At 38.7% G+C, this 15001-nt stretch overlaps 1 protein-coding gene across 1 annotated transcript in view; it reads left to right on the top strand.

Annotated features, from left to right (window-relative positions):
* Positions 1-14786, top strand: part of LOC137498930 (zinc finger protein 239-like) — a 132690-nt gene extending 117904 nt beyond the window's left edge. Inside the window, exons 5-6 of the mRNA XM_068226778.1 lie at positions 4317-4821; positions 14778-14786. Of these exons, the coding sequence (XP_068082879.1) occupies positions 4317-4821; positions 14778-14786 (514 nt within the window). The remainder of the gene's footprint in view (positions 1-4316; positions 4822-14777) is intronic.
* Positions 14787-15001: the final 215 nt, after the last annotated feature.

Genomic DNA, 15001 nt, shown 5'->3' with positions numbered 1-15001 from the left:
TAGAGGGCCGAAATGAGGGGGAATTTTCATTTGTGTTAGGTCAGAGCTAAGCAGTGCTTTAAAATGGGTTCTTGTTGACTGCGATATAATTGGGGTGGAGCTAAATAATGCACCCAATAAACAAAATATAGTCATTGTTGGAGCTTATCACCTGCCAAAATCAGGTTAAAACACGATCGCTCATCGTTCAGAATTAACATGTGCTAATATAAGCTACGGGAGAAGTACTACAATTGCAGGGGATCTTAATCTACCGTCAATAAACTGGGCTAGGTCCATTATGGGGGGGGGTCTATCGCAGGGAGCAGTTAACTTATTAGTGTGGAATAATGGCTTTTCTGACTCGTTACAAAGAACACGTGTAAACAGCAGTTTTAAATGTTTTTCCCAGTTGGACCGGACGACATAGTTGTATCTTGTGACGTAATTTAGGGGATTAGTGACCTAAGTGCAGTGGTACTCGATCTCTCTTGGGGAACTTGTAATACGTGGCATGTGGGAATTTCTGGGACTATTTTGCTATGCGAGGGGAGAAACGAAGTAACATTCGAAATTTTTAGCAAGGACTGCAGAGTTGACATTTGGGAGAATATAAAAATCATTTAAATATTAGCCTGAATAAATTCGTTCCCAAAAAGATAATTAGGGAAAATTCACATCCATCATACGCCGCGACTATTAGGAAGCTTGAACGTAAAACAGGAGATCGTTCACAGAAACAATAATGTTACTTATAAAGCGGAGTATAGAAGTTTGGTGAAGCATTTGATAGCAGAAAAAAGTAGCTGAAGGGAAATATCTTGACAATATCCTAAATGAAAGTCTAAATTCTTCTTGGAAACTTTAAAAAAATATATGTACCAAAATTGAAGAGAGAAAACAAATCAATTCCTTCTCTTTATATAGGATGAATTTACCGGAGACAACAGGTATAGATAAAGCAGAAGCATTAAATAAGCACTATGGAAAGGTTTTTAATCCGGCGGCACAGTTATTCAGGGACAATTTACCGAAAACTAATCATGATTTCCTATTAAAAGCTTCATTATTCCGTAAAGGTCTTTCCAAACTAAAATAATCTTCTGGGCAACGTTCTGTATCCTGAAAGGCACTTAAACTCGAGAGTGAAGCGATCCTGCCGTACTTAATAAGAATCCTTAATATACCCCTGAACAATAGGACGGGTCCAGACGATCGGAAATCGATAATTGTAGTTCCTATTCACAAAGGAGGTGACAAGAGCGACTTGAATAACCACAGACCACTATCATATGCAGACAACTGGAGCTTCACAAAGGGTTGATGTAATAGTAGTTTATTTTGCTAAGGCATTCGATCTAGTGCCACATGACATCCTTCTTAACAAGTTAGCACGTACGGTTATTGACATCAGAGTGGTAAAATGGATAAAACACCTCCTCAGTGGAAGTTCTCAGAGGTCGCACATGGGGGAAATGCTATCTTAAAAACGTTACGTCTGGCGTAGCTCAGGGTAGCGTTATTGGGACAATTCTTTTCATACGTTTCATGAGAGATATGCCTGATTCGATAAAATCGGAAGCGCGCCTCTTTGCTTATGATTGCATCATATACCGGGAGATAACGACAGAGGAGGACGATCTATTGATACGATTGAAAAATGGGTGTGTGAAAACTGAATGAAAATCCACAGCGGAGAAAACAAGAAAGTGTGTTTCACTAAAAGAAAAAATGACAGGAAAGAAGGATTACAAACTTTGGTGTTGGGGAGTGTGGTTGAAGTTGATAGTTGTAAACGCTTAGGTGTTACTATTAGAAAAGACCTAAACTGGTTAAATAAATTGTAAAGTGTAGTTTAGAAATCCTAGAAATCGTTAGATTTTATTATGCAGAATCTCAAGGAAACTAGTTATGGTGTCAAAAAGTAAAGCTTAGAAATGCTTGGCAAGACCGATTTTTGAATATGGGTCTGTGTGCTGGGATACGTAAAGGGTAGATTTAATAAATATCCTAGAAAAATGTCAAGGAATGGCGATGCGTTTTGTAAACAGAAATAGGAGAAATACCATTAATTGGGAAAGTCTAGAATCTGGAAGAACTAGAGTGGGCCTTTGTGGTCTTGCGGCTCTGGGGCTGCCTGGAGTACCATTAGGAATATGTTGGAACCTACCTCGTACTTATTGAGAAATGTTCACAAGCTTAAAATTAGCAACCGAGTCCAGCATACTGATGTGGGTAAGTTCTCCTTCGTAAACTGGACCATAAGGAATTGGAATAAATCACCTGCAAGAGTCTGTGATAGATTCCCCTTTGGTATCAAATTGTTTATGAAGGTGATTAGTGCTATTGTAAAGTGAAAAGTAAAAGCTGTAAACAACGGATAGTGAATATGTGTTTTTCTGCTGGATTTAGAATGTTTAACTATTAGTTTTTGTTGTGGTAATCTCTTTCCTAGGAATTGCTTGCTGTACTCTTGTTGTGGGATAATTATGGCTTTACTTCACTTTATCATCACTTCTTATGTTAAGCTAGTAGTAATCTCAACGTATAGTACTGTAAGCTGTAGTGTCAAGCACTGGAAATACTTATGTTGTGTGTGAATTTGTGTATGGTGTTGCTGGATTTAGAATGTTAAACTATTAGTACTTCTTGTAACATTTTCTTTCCATGGAATTGCTTTTTGTACTCTTGTTGTTGTTGTTATTATTTGTTGCTGTGGTTTTTGGTAATTATGTTAACTTTACCTCATTATAACACTACTGTAAATGGCCGTTGTCACCGGGATATTTCCAATTTGCGATTTATTTAATAATAACAGTAATAATCAAAATTTCTTCCGTGCCACGTTATCAGAGACAGGTGAAGAAGAATGCTGTGCCCCTCTCATTCCTAGTAGGCCAACATGACAAGTACTTCGGGAACTGACAGAATGGTTGAGAATGCTGACAAATATGTAATAAATATCAGGGGCAAGAAATGTTAGGCCGTATATGTTTGTATGTTTGTTGATTGATTCATCCAACGACTAATTACTCAACACGGTCATTTAAATACAGCCAGGTCACTGCCCTCCATAACATCCCTCTGTAAACAAATAAGATATTGCTTTCCTGAGGAAATCCCTCGCAGGTAACATGCAACTTTCAATTGGCAATTTTTTCACAATTAGGTGTTGCATGCATTTACATAAACCAGATGGAATTGAGACTGGGCGATAGTTGTCTACATTTTCCCTGTCACCGTCTTTGAATACTGGAACGACATTTGCTTTCTTCCATTCTTCTGGCACAGTCCCACTATTCACTGAAATGTTAAATATTGCACAAAGAGAAGGTGCTAATGCTTCTGCACAGCGATGGAGAATTCTGGACGGCACGTTATCTGGGCCTCTCGCAGCACGAGGTCTAGCTCTCCGAAGACTTGTTGCGACCTTGTTAGCAGTGAAGTACAAGCTAGTTAGGGGTGGAAACGGAGGGGTTGTCCTTGTAGTGAACATGTCTTCATCCTTGTCAGCCGTGGTGAAGTTATTTTTAAATTTACTGTTAATCGTGTCTGCTATTTCTTGGGGAGAGGAAACTGATAGCCCGTTGTAGTTGAAAACGGATGGAGCACTGTTGCCGCTTTTGTTTCTGATGAAAGCCCATAGCTCTTTACTATTGGTACTAAGGCTGTGGATATATGAACTGAACACATCACAGATTAATGATTTGAGTTTGTTCCTAGCCAGTCTGTAATTCACCCACCTACTGTCAGTTGGGTTTTCCTTCCATTTCCTGTATAAACAATTTCTCTTTCGAATACCAGATTTTATCTCTTTAGTGATCCGTGGAGTTTTTCGCTTATTAGAGATGGAAACTTTCGGCACAACTTGATCGACACATTCAAAAAATACTTTTTTCCAGTTTTCCCAGATCTCGTTGATATTTATATCGCTGGTGAAGGTCATGAGGGGAATAGGAAGATTTTTTGATAGAAGAGAGGAAAGAAGAAGCTACCATTCGACTATTTATTTACCTACTACCCTACCAAATTGTTGTACTGTGGAGTGTCATGTTTTCCAATATGCTTTGTTTTCAGCAACACTTCATGCTCACTGTAGTGGAATATCATAGCTTTGCGCAGTATTGGACAGTGTCCTTGAAAGACAAGCTTATTTTTGCATCCGTCTGTCTCTCCACTGTGGTGTGTGGCTTTTTAGATTATCTGTTTGTTTCAAAGTTACCTTGTATAGTGAAGAGAAAAAGTTTGCCTCTTATATTGAAATTGTTTCGTGATTCTATTTGAATCTATTCCCTTACTCAGAAAAATCAATCAGTTTTGTTTTTCCTGTATTCTAGTTTGGAGAACGTTGCTTTATTGTCCAGAGGTCCATTGGACACATGTGATATAATGTGCAAGCTAAGAAAACGTGGAACTAAGAAGACGTTCACTTTGCCACCTCAAAATATGTGTTACTCTGAGGAAAGGCCAAACGTTCCGATTAGAAAACGGAAATTCTGGTGTGACCATTGTGGTAAGAGTTGTTTTCGAAAGACTGATCTTCGAAAACACTTGCTTGTTCATACTGAAGAGCGTCCACACGCATGTAATCAATGCGATAAGAAGTTTAAGCTAAAATCTGATGTACTGAAACACCTACTAGTTCATACAGGAGAACGTCCACACTCCTGTAATCATTGCGGTAAAGCATTTTCAGATAAATCTAATCTTCGAAAACACCTCCTCAGTCATACTGGTATGTGGACACACTTGTGTGGTCAGTGTGGTAGAGGGTTTTCCCGAAAATCTACTCTTGAAGCACACCTAAACATCCATGCCGGGGTGCGTCCATATCTTTGTAAGGTATGTGATAAAGGATTTCTTATAAAACCCAAGCTTAATGCACATATGCGAACTCATACTCAAAAGCGACGGCGAGTCTACACTTGTCCTCAATATGGGCAAGGGCACATGCTCATTCACAATCGAAAGCGGTCATTTACTTGTAATGAATGCGGTAGAGGATTTTCTCATGAAGAGAATCTCCGAGTACATTTAGTTGTTCATAGCAAACAATGTCCTTTTAATTGTGACGAATGCGGTAGAGGGTTTCCTCGGAGATCTGCTCTTCGAAAGCACCTACTCACACATGAGCGTTCGCACTTATGTGATCAATGCGGTAAAAGGTTCTCACTAAAACTTAATCTTGGGGCACATCTGCTCTCTCATACAGGGGAGCATCCATACACCTGTGATGAATGTGGTTATGGATTTTCTCGTAAAGCTGATCTCCGAGCACATTTGCTCATTCATACCTGAGTGTGTGCATACTCATGTGATCAATGCAGTAGAAGGTTTTGCGGTATATGAGCTCTTCGATGACATCTACTCAATCATACTGAAGAGCGTCAAGTCCTCCTGTGATCAATGTGGTAAAAGGTTTTCCCAAACTATAGTTTTCGAGCACACTTACTCATCCATTCTGTATAGGGTCGACAGTGATTTATTGAATGTCTTAAAGGTTTTGTGGAAGATATTTTCTTACACTCACTGGAGTGTATCCACACTCATAGATGTGGTAAAATGTTTGCCTTGAAATCTAGCCTTTACATACACCACCTTCAGTGATACCGGCGTACGGTCACGCTATTGTAATGACTGTGGTATTAAGTTATCTATTCTACGAATGCACCTGCTCATTTAAACCGAATATTCTTCACAGTTTTGTTATGAATGAGGTAAAAGATTTAGTGAACAGGCTACTGATGGTGAACATCTTCTGTCTTTCCACGTAACGGCCACGCTCTGGATGTCAATGTGATGGTACATTTTCTCAAGCGTGCATTAGAACTACATTCCTAGTGTGGAACAGAGACATTTCTGTAACGAATGTTGTAAAAAGATCTCATATGCGTCTTCTATTTTTTGTAATAATATTTGTAAAAATATTCTCACTCACATCTCCTAAGTTGTTCTGTCCAATTTATTCATTGTTCTCAGAAATTTTGCGAAACGTCACTACACACGTACTCTCATATTGTTAAAAACTCGTGTCCTCATCCCAAGGTGGTGGAGTTCTTTTTAGGTATGCCTCCAATGGAAGTGTTCAGCATGTAAAATTTTAACCACATACCAGCTCTTCTGCCATTCACGAATTTCTGGCAGTATTGAGAAACGAATCCGGGCCCCCAATGACGGCATCTAACACTACTCACCTATATGCTACGGATCCGGTCTCTGACATTGTCGTAACGAATTTGCGAAATAATCCTACACACGTCCTCTCTCAGCCTATTGTACTGTATTCTGTTAACACTACAAGTGCCAATGCTATATGCTGCAGTGCCATGCATTAATGCTGAAACTGTAGTGGTTTAGGAAATATTTTATAAAATTGGTAAATATTATCAGAAACCAGCAATATTTGCACTATTTTTATCACAAAGTGTTCTTTCCATCAACATCAACAGCCTCTTCGAGTTCCAGAACCAAATTATCTACATATTTACCTTAATACAACCGTTGGATATTTCTTACCACCTTTCTGCTTTGTCTTCTCTCCCATGAAGTGCCTTTCCATCTGAGCTCTTAACATTTTAAGTCCATAAATATATGGAAGATACGTATGGTATTATGAAAAATATGCTGCTTCCTTTGGTGACGTTTTTGTGTGCAAGAGGCTTTGCTATGACCTAGACGGGACATCAGTCAAAGACAGTAGAAGTTCGCTTAAAAATGGTGCTGTCTTTGGAGATATTACTTTGTGCATGGGGCTTTGCTTTGACCTAGACGGAACGTCAGTCAATGACAGTAGAAATTCGCTTAAACCATGGTGCTGTCTTTGGTGACGTTTCTATGTGCAATGGGCTTTGCTATACCTACTGTACATAGAAAGCACGGAAATGGGTCTGCGGTTGCAGAGTAAGCCACTGCTGGTCAATGGTCTGACATGTATGCACTCTGACCCACTAATCGAGCAGAGGACTGGTGGCCTCCATGGTCTGACAGCTCTGCCCTCCGACCGACCAACTGAGCAGAGGATGGGTGTCCACGGCTGGTCCATGATCTGACAGCTCTGCCCTCCGACCGACCAATTGAGCAGAGGAGAGGTGTCCACGTCTGGTCCATTGTCTACACTCCGACCAACCAACCGAGGAGAGGACGGGTGGCGACGGCTGGTCCAAGGTCAGACAGCTCTACACTCTGACCAACTGAGCAGAGGAGGGGTGTTCACGGCTGGTCCATGATCTCAGAGCTCTGCACTCCGACCGATGGAGCAGAGGACGTTTGGCCACGGCTTGTCCATGGCCTGACAGCTCTGCACTCCGACCGAGCAAGGGAGGGGTGTCCACATCTGGTCCATGGTCTTACAGCTCTGTACTCCGATCGACCAGCTGAGCAGAGGACGGTTGGCCACGGCTGGTCCGTGGTCTGACAGCTCTCCCCTCCGACCGACCAATCGAGCAGAGGACAGGTGGCCACGGCTGGCCATGGTCTGACAACTCTGCACTCTGACCGACAAACAGAGCAGAGGACGGGTGGCCACGGCTGTACTGTTGCTCTCCGCGTCTGTATTCGGAAGGCGGAGAGGGGCTGTTCTCTCCAGTCCTGAGAAAGGCTTTTTGTGATTTTCAATTCTAATGCACTGAGGTCGATGCCAGCGCAGTTTCTAGTATAGGCCATGGCCGCCAATGCTCTTGTCTTCACCACAAATCTCCATAATAAATCTCCTCACCAGAGAGAGACGGTGTCAGTGTCTATGAGGCCTGCCTCCCCCTTTGGGAGAGGATGTCAACAATTTGGTAGTAGCTGCAGCTCCAGCACTGATCTGGCACATAGTAATATCATGGGGAAGGAAATGACAAAGAATTAGTACTACAGATGACAAAATCTGGTTGCCTGGTTACCATGCTGTCTACACTAAATTATGTTAATTCCTGACAGACCCCCAGGCCAAAACATATCCACCTTAATATATTTGAACTGATGAATCATGAATGTCTTTGGACATACTGAAGTTTGCATAACTGTTTCCATCATATCAAATGAATGAATTACTATGTCATCTCAACATTCAGGAATATCAATTACTTGGACATTGAATATGTACGTACATGCAAGAGACATGCCACTGACATATTCCTGTACATGAGGATGTGTTTACAAATTTCAAATAGGGGAGGAGAGGGCATAACAACTATTTCCTTGGTTCTGATGGGAAAATATTATTGTGGAATAAGAAAATTCCAGCAAAACGACCCTTGGTGGAAATAGAGGCTAAACCAAAAGTGTTGGATCTTTTACACAACTAAATGTACACATGGACTATCAATGCGTTCTTGCAAGATAATTTGTCATTTTCCATGTTCTGGGTAATATAAACTGTCATTAGAATTTCACAATCATTTCTACAAACTCCTGCTTAGTGTAAGGATCTAATGAAAGGATGGGGGAACCTCAGCCCTCTTCAGTTATACACACATTAGTTCTGCTATCAAGGTGTTGTTAAATCAATCAATCACTACTCATCAGCATTTAGGGCAGTTGCCCATGTGGCATATTCCCTATCTGTTGTTTTCCTAGTCTTTTCTTAAATGATTGCAAAGAAGCTGGAAATTTATTGAGCATCTCCCTTGGTAAGTTATTACAATCCCTAACTCTACTTCCTATAAACGAATATTTGCCCAATTTTTCCTCTTGAATTCCAACTTTATCTTCATACTGTGATCTTTCCTACTTTTAAAGATTCTACTCAAACGTATTCGTCTACTGATATAATTCCACGCCATCCCTCCACTGGCAGCTCGGAACACACCACTTAATAATACAGATGTTAATTCGCATAGGGAATTAAAAATATTTGTCCTGAATGAGTAAATTTATACCAATATAATAGCCCGTTATTGGACATTATAAATTTTGCAGCTAACTCATTCTTGGTTGCCTGCATTTCGCCCTCATGTGCTAAGTTAGACTCATCTTTTGGGACTTAGCACACCACCCAAGACGCAAGGCTAGTGCATACCGTGGAGGCCACTGCATAGGCTACTTGAAGCCACCAGCAGTGCCAATGCACTATGAGAGCTATATCTCATTTCCAAAAATTGATGCCTGCCTGGCCATCAGATAATACAGATGTTAATTCCCATAGGGAATTTAAAATACTTGTCCTGAATGAGTGAATTTATAATACCAATATAATGGTCCGTTATTGGACATTATAAATTTTCCAGCTAACTCATTCTTGGTTGCCTGCGTTTCTGCCTCGTGTGCTAAGTTAGGCTCATCAATTGGGACTTAGCACACCATCCAAGACGCAAGGCTAGTGCATTCCCTACAACTCCTAAATACCCTCATAACCATATGCAGACATCTATACCCTTTATTTACAAATATTTTTATGTGATTACCCAAATGAAGATCTTTCTTCAAGTAGAAAAACACATCCAAGGTGGATATCATCTTTAATTATGAGCTATTGTTATCTTTGCCATATTCTGCTTATTCTTTTTGATATGCAACGTAGTTAACGCACATCATTTACACACCTGGCTTCTGACGAACAATTTCCAGTAAGTTCCCTAACTAGAACAGTGACGGAAACCGTGTGTCTGCTAGGGAACTGGTTCTATGGGGAATTATGTTCCAGATCTCAAGCCCACTGCACAGAAGATACAAGGAAATTCTTCACCACAGAAATAAATTTCTACTAATCAGATTCCAGATTGAGCTAAAAATTATGTAGTTCTTGAAGACAGGGAAGATCATGGCAACGGATATTTATAAGAAAGGATACAATCTGCAAGCTATATAGGAAGATTGAGAGAAGGAGAATAACATCTTGTGTGAGTTATGCAGTAAGATATGTCTCCTATCACTTTTTGGACAGGTCTTTAAATGGTTCTGTTCCATTACCAATATTCCATTTATACACTGATATGCAAACTGAACAATAACAACATTAGCACATAATTACACACCAATACCAATTAGTGAAGCAATAAACCCGTCTGGTGGCTGTGATCGTTAATGCGTTGAAGTCTAACCGATCTGACTCCGAGGTTAACCGGCAGGGTAAGGGAGGTCGTGGTATACAATTTGTAATCACTAGATTAGGTGCCAAAAGCCTGGATTAAATTCCAAACCTCTCTGCAGTGCTCATATGGAGTGAGGGCATATGATGCTGTTGATGGCGATTCGTCCGTTGGACAGTGACGTTAGGCCATGAGCATACCCCTTGGTACTATTCAATAGGAGTAGGCTGTGTGCCGGCACCAGGTTTATAACAGTAAAGAGTGGATAAGACCTCCCTGGTAAACCTTTTCGGACTGGTATTTTTACCATTGGAATTCATATCAACGGGCTTTGCTAATTAACACTGTTATTTTCGAGTTAAAGTGCAATATCTTGCCATCTTCGTTTGGATTTTATTATCTTATTTACTCGGTCTATGAGGTACTGTGCTCTGGTGCCTAGCCTTTGAACTTTTGATGTTGCCTCAGGCCTTCTACGCACGCGCTTGTAGCAGCAGTGTAAGCCCAGCTTGTCGGCAGTCCTCACCGAGCTGCTTTGAAGAGTAGGTGTGCTGCACGATGGCGTGGGTTTCTAATGTATATCCAGGTTGAAGCCGTTCTTCGTTGGGCATCGTGGCCCATTGAGTTTGTGGAGTTTAATTTGTTTCTTCAGTGCTAGTTTACCTGAATATTTCTTGTGTTTTCGTCAAGAGGAAAGTAGTGTCCTTCGGCCTCGTGTATGGCACACACCCTGCAAACTGTATGTAAGTGCTTTTCAAGAAGGAAAAGAGATTGATCGTCCTGCGGAACTCTAAATCGAACCTCTGAAACATCACATCTCGACCACTATAATAATAATAATAATAATAATAATAATAATAATAATAATAATAATAATAATAATAATAATAATAATAATTTTGGTGCAGACGTGAGTGTTTGTTCGGATTTATCGACGGATATTCAAAATTATAACTTCATTTTAATTAGTATGATTATAATCTTTGTGCAAACTGTTTGTTAAAAATTGAGTTGTGAATCAAGGATGGTTCACTCAAGGACCCGTTTTAATCTCCTTAACCTTTTCTAAATTTAATTTTTCCTTGGGCTTTAGGTTTAATTTTTACCTTATTCTTTTCTGCTTATTTTTGGCACTTATTTTTAATTTTGAGCCGGATCTGTGTCATTTCGCCTTGGCGGACATGTTGTTTGTTGTTGTTGCCATAGCAACATGTTGTTGATTGTATTGTTGTGGAAGTTTGTTATCGCTTGGGTCCGGGTGTTGTAATTTTACCTTCTTGCCTGTGAATTTTTGGTGAAATTCTGGTTTTCCTGTTTTATTTGGTCCAATGTTTTCCTTTTTCCTCTATTAATCTTCAGTGTAAGTTTTTGCGGGCGTTTCTGTTCTTGTGTTATTAATTATTTTACGTCCTTGCGTTGACTGGTTTGGTGAAATTTAGAGTCAAGCCACATAATGACTTAAAGAATCCGAATGGAAAGTTGCTTTCCCGAATGTAACTGGTGCTAATTAGTAGTAGGTTTTTTAAAATTTAATATTTTATGTTAGATGATCGGGCAGGTTTATGAGAGAAATGTAGGTTGAAACTTATTGAATAATTTCTTGGAGTACAACTCACTTAATAATTTATTTGTTTGCCATTTTCGTTAACCTAATTTATTGAATTAGTAATTTATTTGTTTTCCTTTTCATTTAACCTAAATAATTGAACATTTGTTTAATAATGTTTGCTAAGTTCGGGTTACTGTAATTTATTGGACGCCATATTTATTTACTTATTTATTTATTTATTTATTTATTTATTTATTTATTTATTTATTTATTTATTTATTTATTTATTTATTTATTTATTTATTTATTTATTTATTTATTTTTGGAACCTCAGTAGCATAACGACCTGCTGCGTCTTAACCAGAACCTTTTGCAACCGCTTGTCAGAGTTCCTGAAGGGCCTTCACAGCTACCATAGTGGTCCCAGGGCCCTCGAAGTCCCCACTGTACTTCACCCCTACAGGCAGTCCCCTACTCTGGCTGTCTAATCTCCATAGACAAGGGGATGGAACTAATTAATTTACACACATTTTTATTTACAATAATCTGCACTGGTCGAATGCCCTCTAACATTTCATTTATTTTCTCTGTTGCTGTTTATTCTCTTCTTGAATATCTGTACAGATTTCGGAAAAGGATCAAATACTACCCCTGGTAAACTGTTCCACACCTTCACACCCTTCCCAATGAATGAAAATTTACCCCAATTGCTTCAGCTAAAATTCCTACAGCGCTGCCTATTTACTATATGTCTTTGGATATACGGAGTGATCTCTAGATACTGTTATCTGTGGAATAATTGTTGAAATTACCAAGACGGCGGACATTTATGGCAAAAAAATTCATATTAAACATTACATATAATTTACAAAGTTTATTCCACCTTCTCAATACTGTAAAATAATTGAAATTACCCTAGTTGCACTCTGCCGGTCAGGTCGTTCATAATGCGCGCGAGGTTTTATTGGTTCCAACTTGGATTCCGAATTTTCCTCATACCACAGCAAGAATCCATTATATTAAAAGAATGTCGTATGGTTTTATCTACATTTAATTTCTGTATTGGACCTTCAGCATGGCATACACCCTCTGTGCCATTCTCTACCTGAAGATGCACTTGAAATATAGAACTCAATAGATGTATATGGACTTGGCATTCAACCGGCATTTTGTACTTTTTATGTCCAATTGTAGAGTATTCATTTAACAAGGGCATATTTTAATCATCATTGTAAAAATCGTGTGATACTATTCTTACAGTCTAAGTGTAATTGATATAAAACCTGAAAATTTTATTTGTCATTGATCAGAAAAACATTATTTTAACTATCAACATTTCATCACTCCACCATTTTATATGTAGCCTACTTTATCGCATCACATACACAGTTCACTCTTTTAATTTTTATTTCCGCAATGTAATTTTGTTTTAGGACATCGGCAAATCCATATGTGTATCTTAGTTAGGCTGATGATGACCCACATAGGGTCGAAACTAGTCCCTTGGTAACCTATTGTAATGTATTTATAAACATTGCAATTATTGTACAGTATTGAATAGGTGGAATAAACTTTGTAAATGATGTGTAACCTTAATTCAGTACGGAACCAATAATGAAATTCATAACATTGAATATTAAACATTACCCGAAAACACTATTATACAAGAAAAAAGCACACTTTTAGCACCAAAAATTAAACCACTATTATTCCTCAGAATCCACGAACGAAGTACACACACACACACATATATATGTTTCGATTTAGAATTCTACAACATTTTTCTTTCCCTAAGGGACATCGTTAGCTAGAATATTGCACAAAATACATGAAAATAAAAATGCTTGAAAATGATGATATGAGATATGTTAAGTATTTTGTGAAGTATTCTAGCTGATAATGTCCCTTAGAGGAAGAAATATGTTCTAGATGAAATATATATATTGATTGAATAAGTGAACCGGTTAAATACAATATTTCAGTTTTCTTAAATATTCACTACTTGAATCTTGCGGAGGTCAAAATAAGAACCTCGTCGCCATGTGTGGTAAATAGTCTTTGACTGCTTCAAGTAACATTGGACACACTAAACTGGTGTTTCGTGACCAGCAGCTCACTCGGGTATCACGGGAGAGTCAATAATCCAGGAGAAAACTGTAGAGTTTTCGAAGTTTTCGACTGGAGAACCAGCGCAGTTGTCATGGAGCCTACTGTAGCACGGCACTTCAAATTTGCTCCAAGTAAGTGAGCAAAAAAAATGCAGGGGTATCAAATAGTGCGATTTAAAAATAAGACAGAAGATAGCATACCATATTGATACGGACACGTCAGTGTTTACTACAAAGTAAAAATGGTCCATGTCCTATGTACAGACACGTGAGCAACGTACAGAACATATCAGAATACAAAGTGAGAGATATCCCGAAGCGTTGTTCTGGGTGATTTCCGACAAAAGAGTAGCGTTACAAAAATGTTGCAAAGTTTAGGCTGGGAATACTTGGGGGAGAGGAGACGAGCTGCTCGACTAATTAGTATGTTCCGAGCTGTCAGTGGAGAGATTGCGTGGAATGACATCAGTAGACGAATAAGTTTGAGTGGTGTCTTTTAAAGTAGGAAAGATCACAATATGAAGATATTGTTGGAATTCAAGAGGACAAATTGGGGCAAATATTCGTTTATAGGAAGGGGAGTTAGAGATTGGAATAACTTACCAAGGGAGATGTTCAATATATTTCCAACTTCTTTGAAATCATTTAAGGCTAGGAAAACAACAGATAGGGAATCCGCCACCTGGGCGACTGCCCTGAATGCAAATCAGTAGTGACTGATTGAACACTTTGAATTCATTTCGGTTCAATCTGGAAAACACTTTTCGAGCATCAGCTCTATTTGGATCTGCTACAAAGAACAGAAACAGAAGATGAACGTGGTCAGAATCAGATAGATGATGCTCTCCGTGAAATAAACTGATGCTTATGCTTGAATTCATATTTGATTTTAATTTATTGTTTTTTGCGTAGTCCTAAAATTCCATGTCAGTGAGTTCATTAATCTTTATTTTTTAAGTATTTCCAAAATACAGGGAACAACAGGAGAGTGTTACTTTGAGTTTATTACTGAGGAGTGTTATTTCTTAAATTTCATTGCTATCTGTAATGAACGTACAGATAATATGAAAGTCTGCAAATCTTAAATCTAATATGGTTGATGTTGTAATGTCTACTGTTCTTTTGCAGGCTAGATAATATTTTCAGTAACTCTTGTAACAATATGAAATAAACGTACCTTGTAGTGGCATTCTTGACATTTGATTATTATTATGATTATTATTATTATTATTATTATTATTATTATTATTATTATTATTATTTGATGCCTTTATTTGTGGTGAAGTTAAAGCTCACGGCCCTCTCTTACACTTAACCACATATTATCTATAATAAACTTCATAAAACAGAAT

The sequence above is a fragment of the Anabrus simplex genome, chromosome 3, assembly GCF_040414725.1.
Source record: "Anabrus simplex isolate iqAnaSimp1 chromosome 3, ASM4041472v1, whole genome shotgun sequence".
Lineage (NCBI taxonomy): Eukaryota > Metazoa > Arthropoda > Insecta > Orthoptera > Tettigoniidae > Anabrus > Anabrus simplex.
Note: the sequence above shows the minus strand (reverse complement) of the source record. Positions and strands in the feature narration are given on the sequence as shown.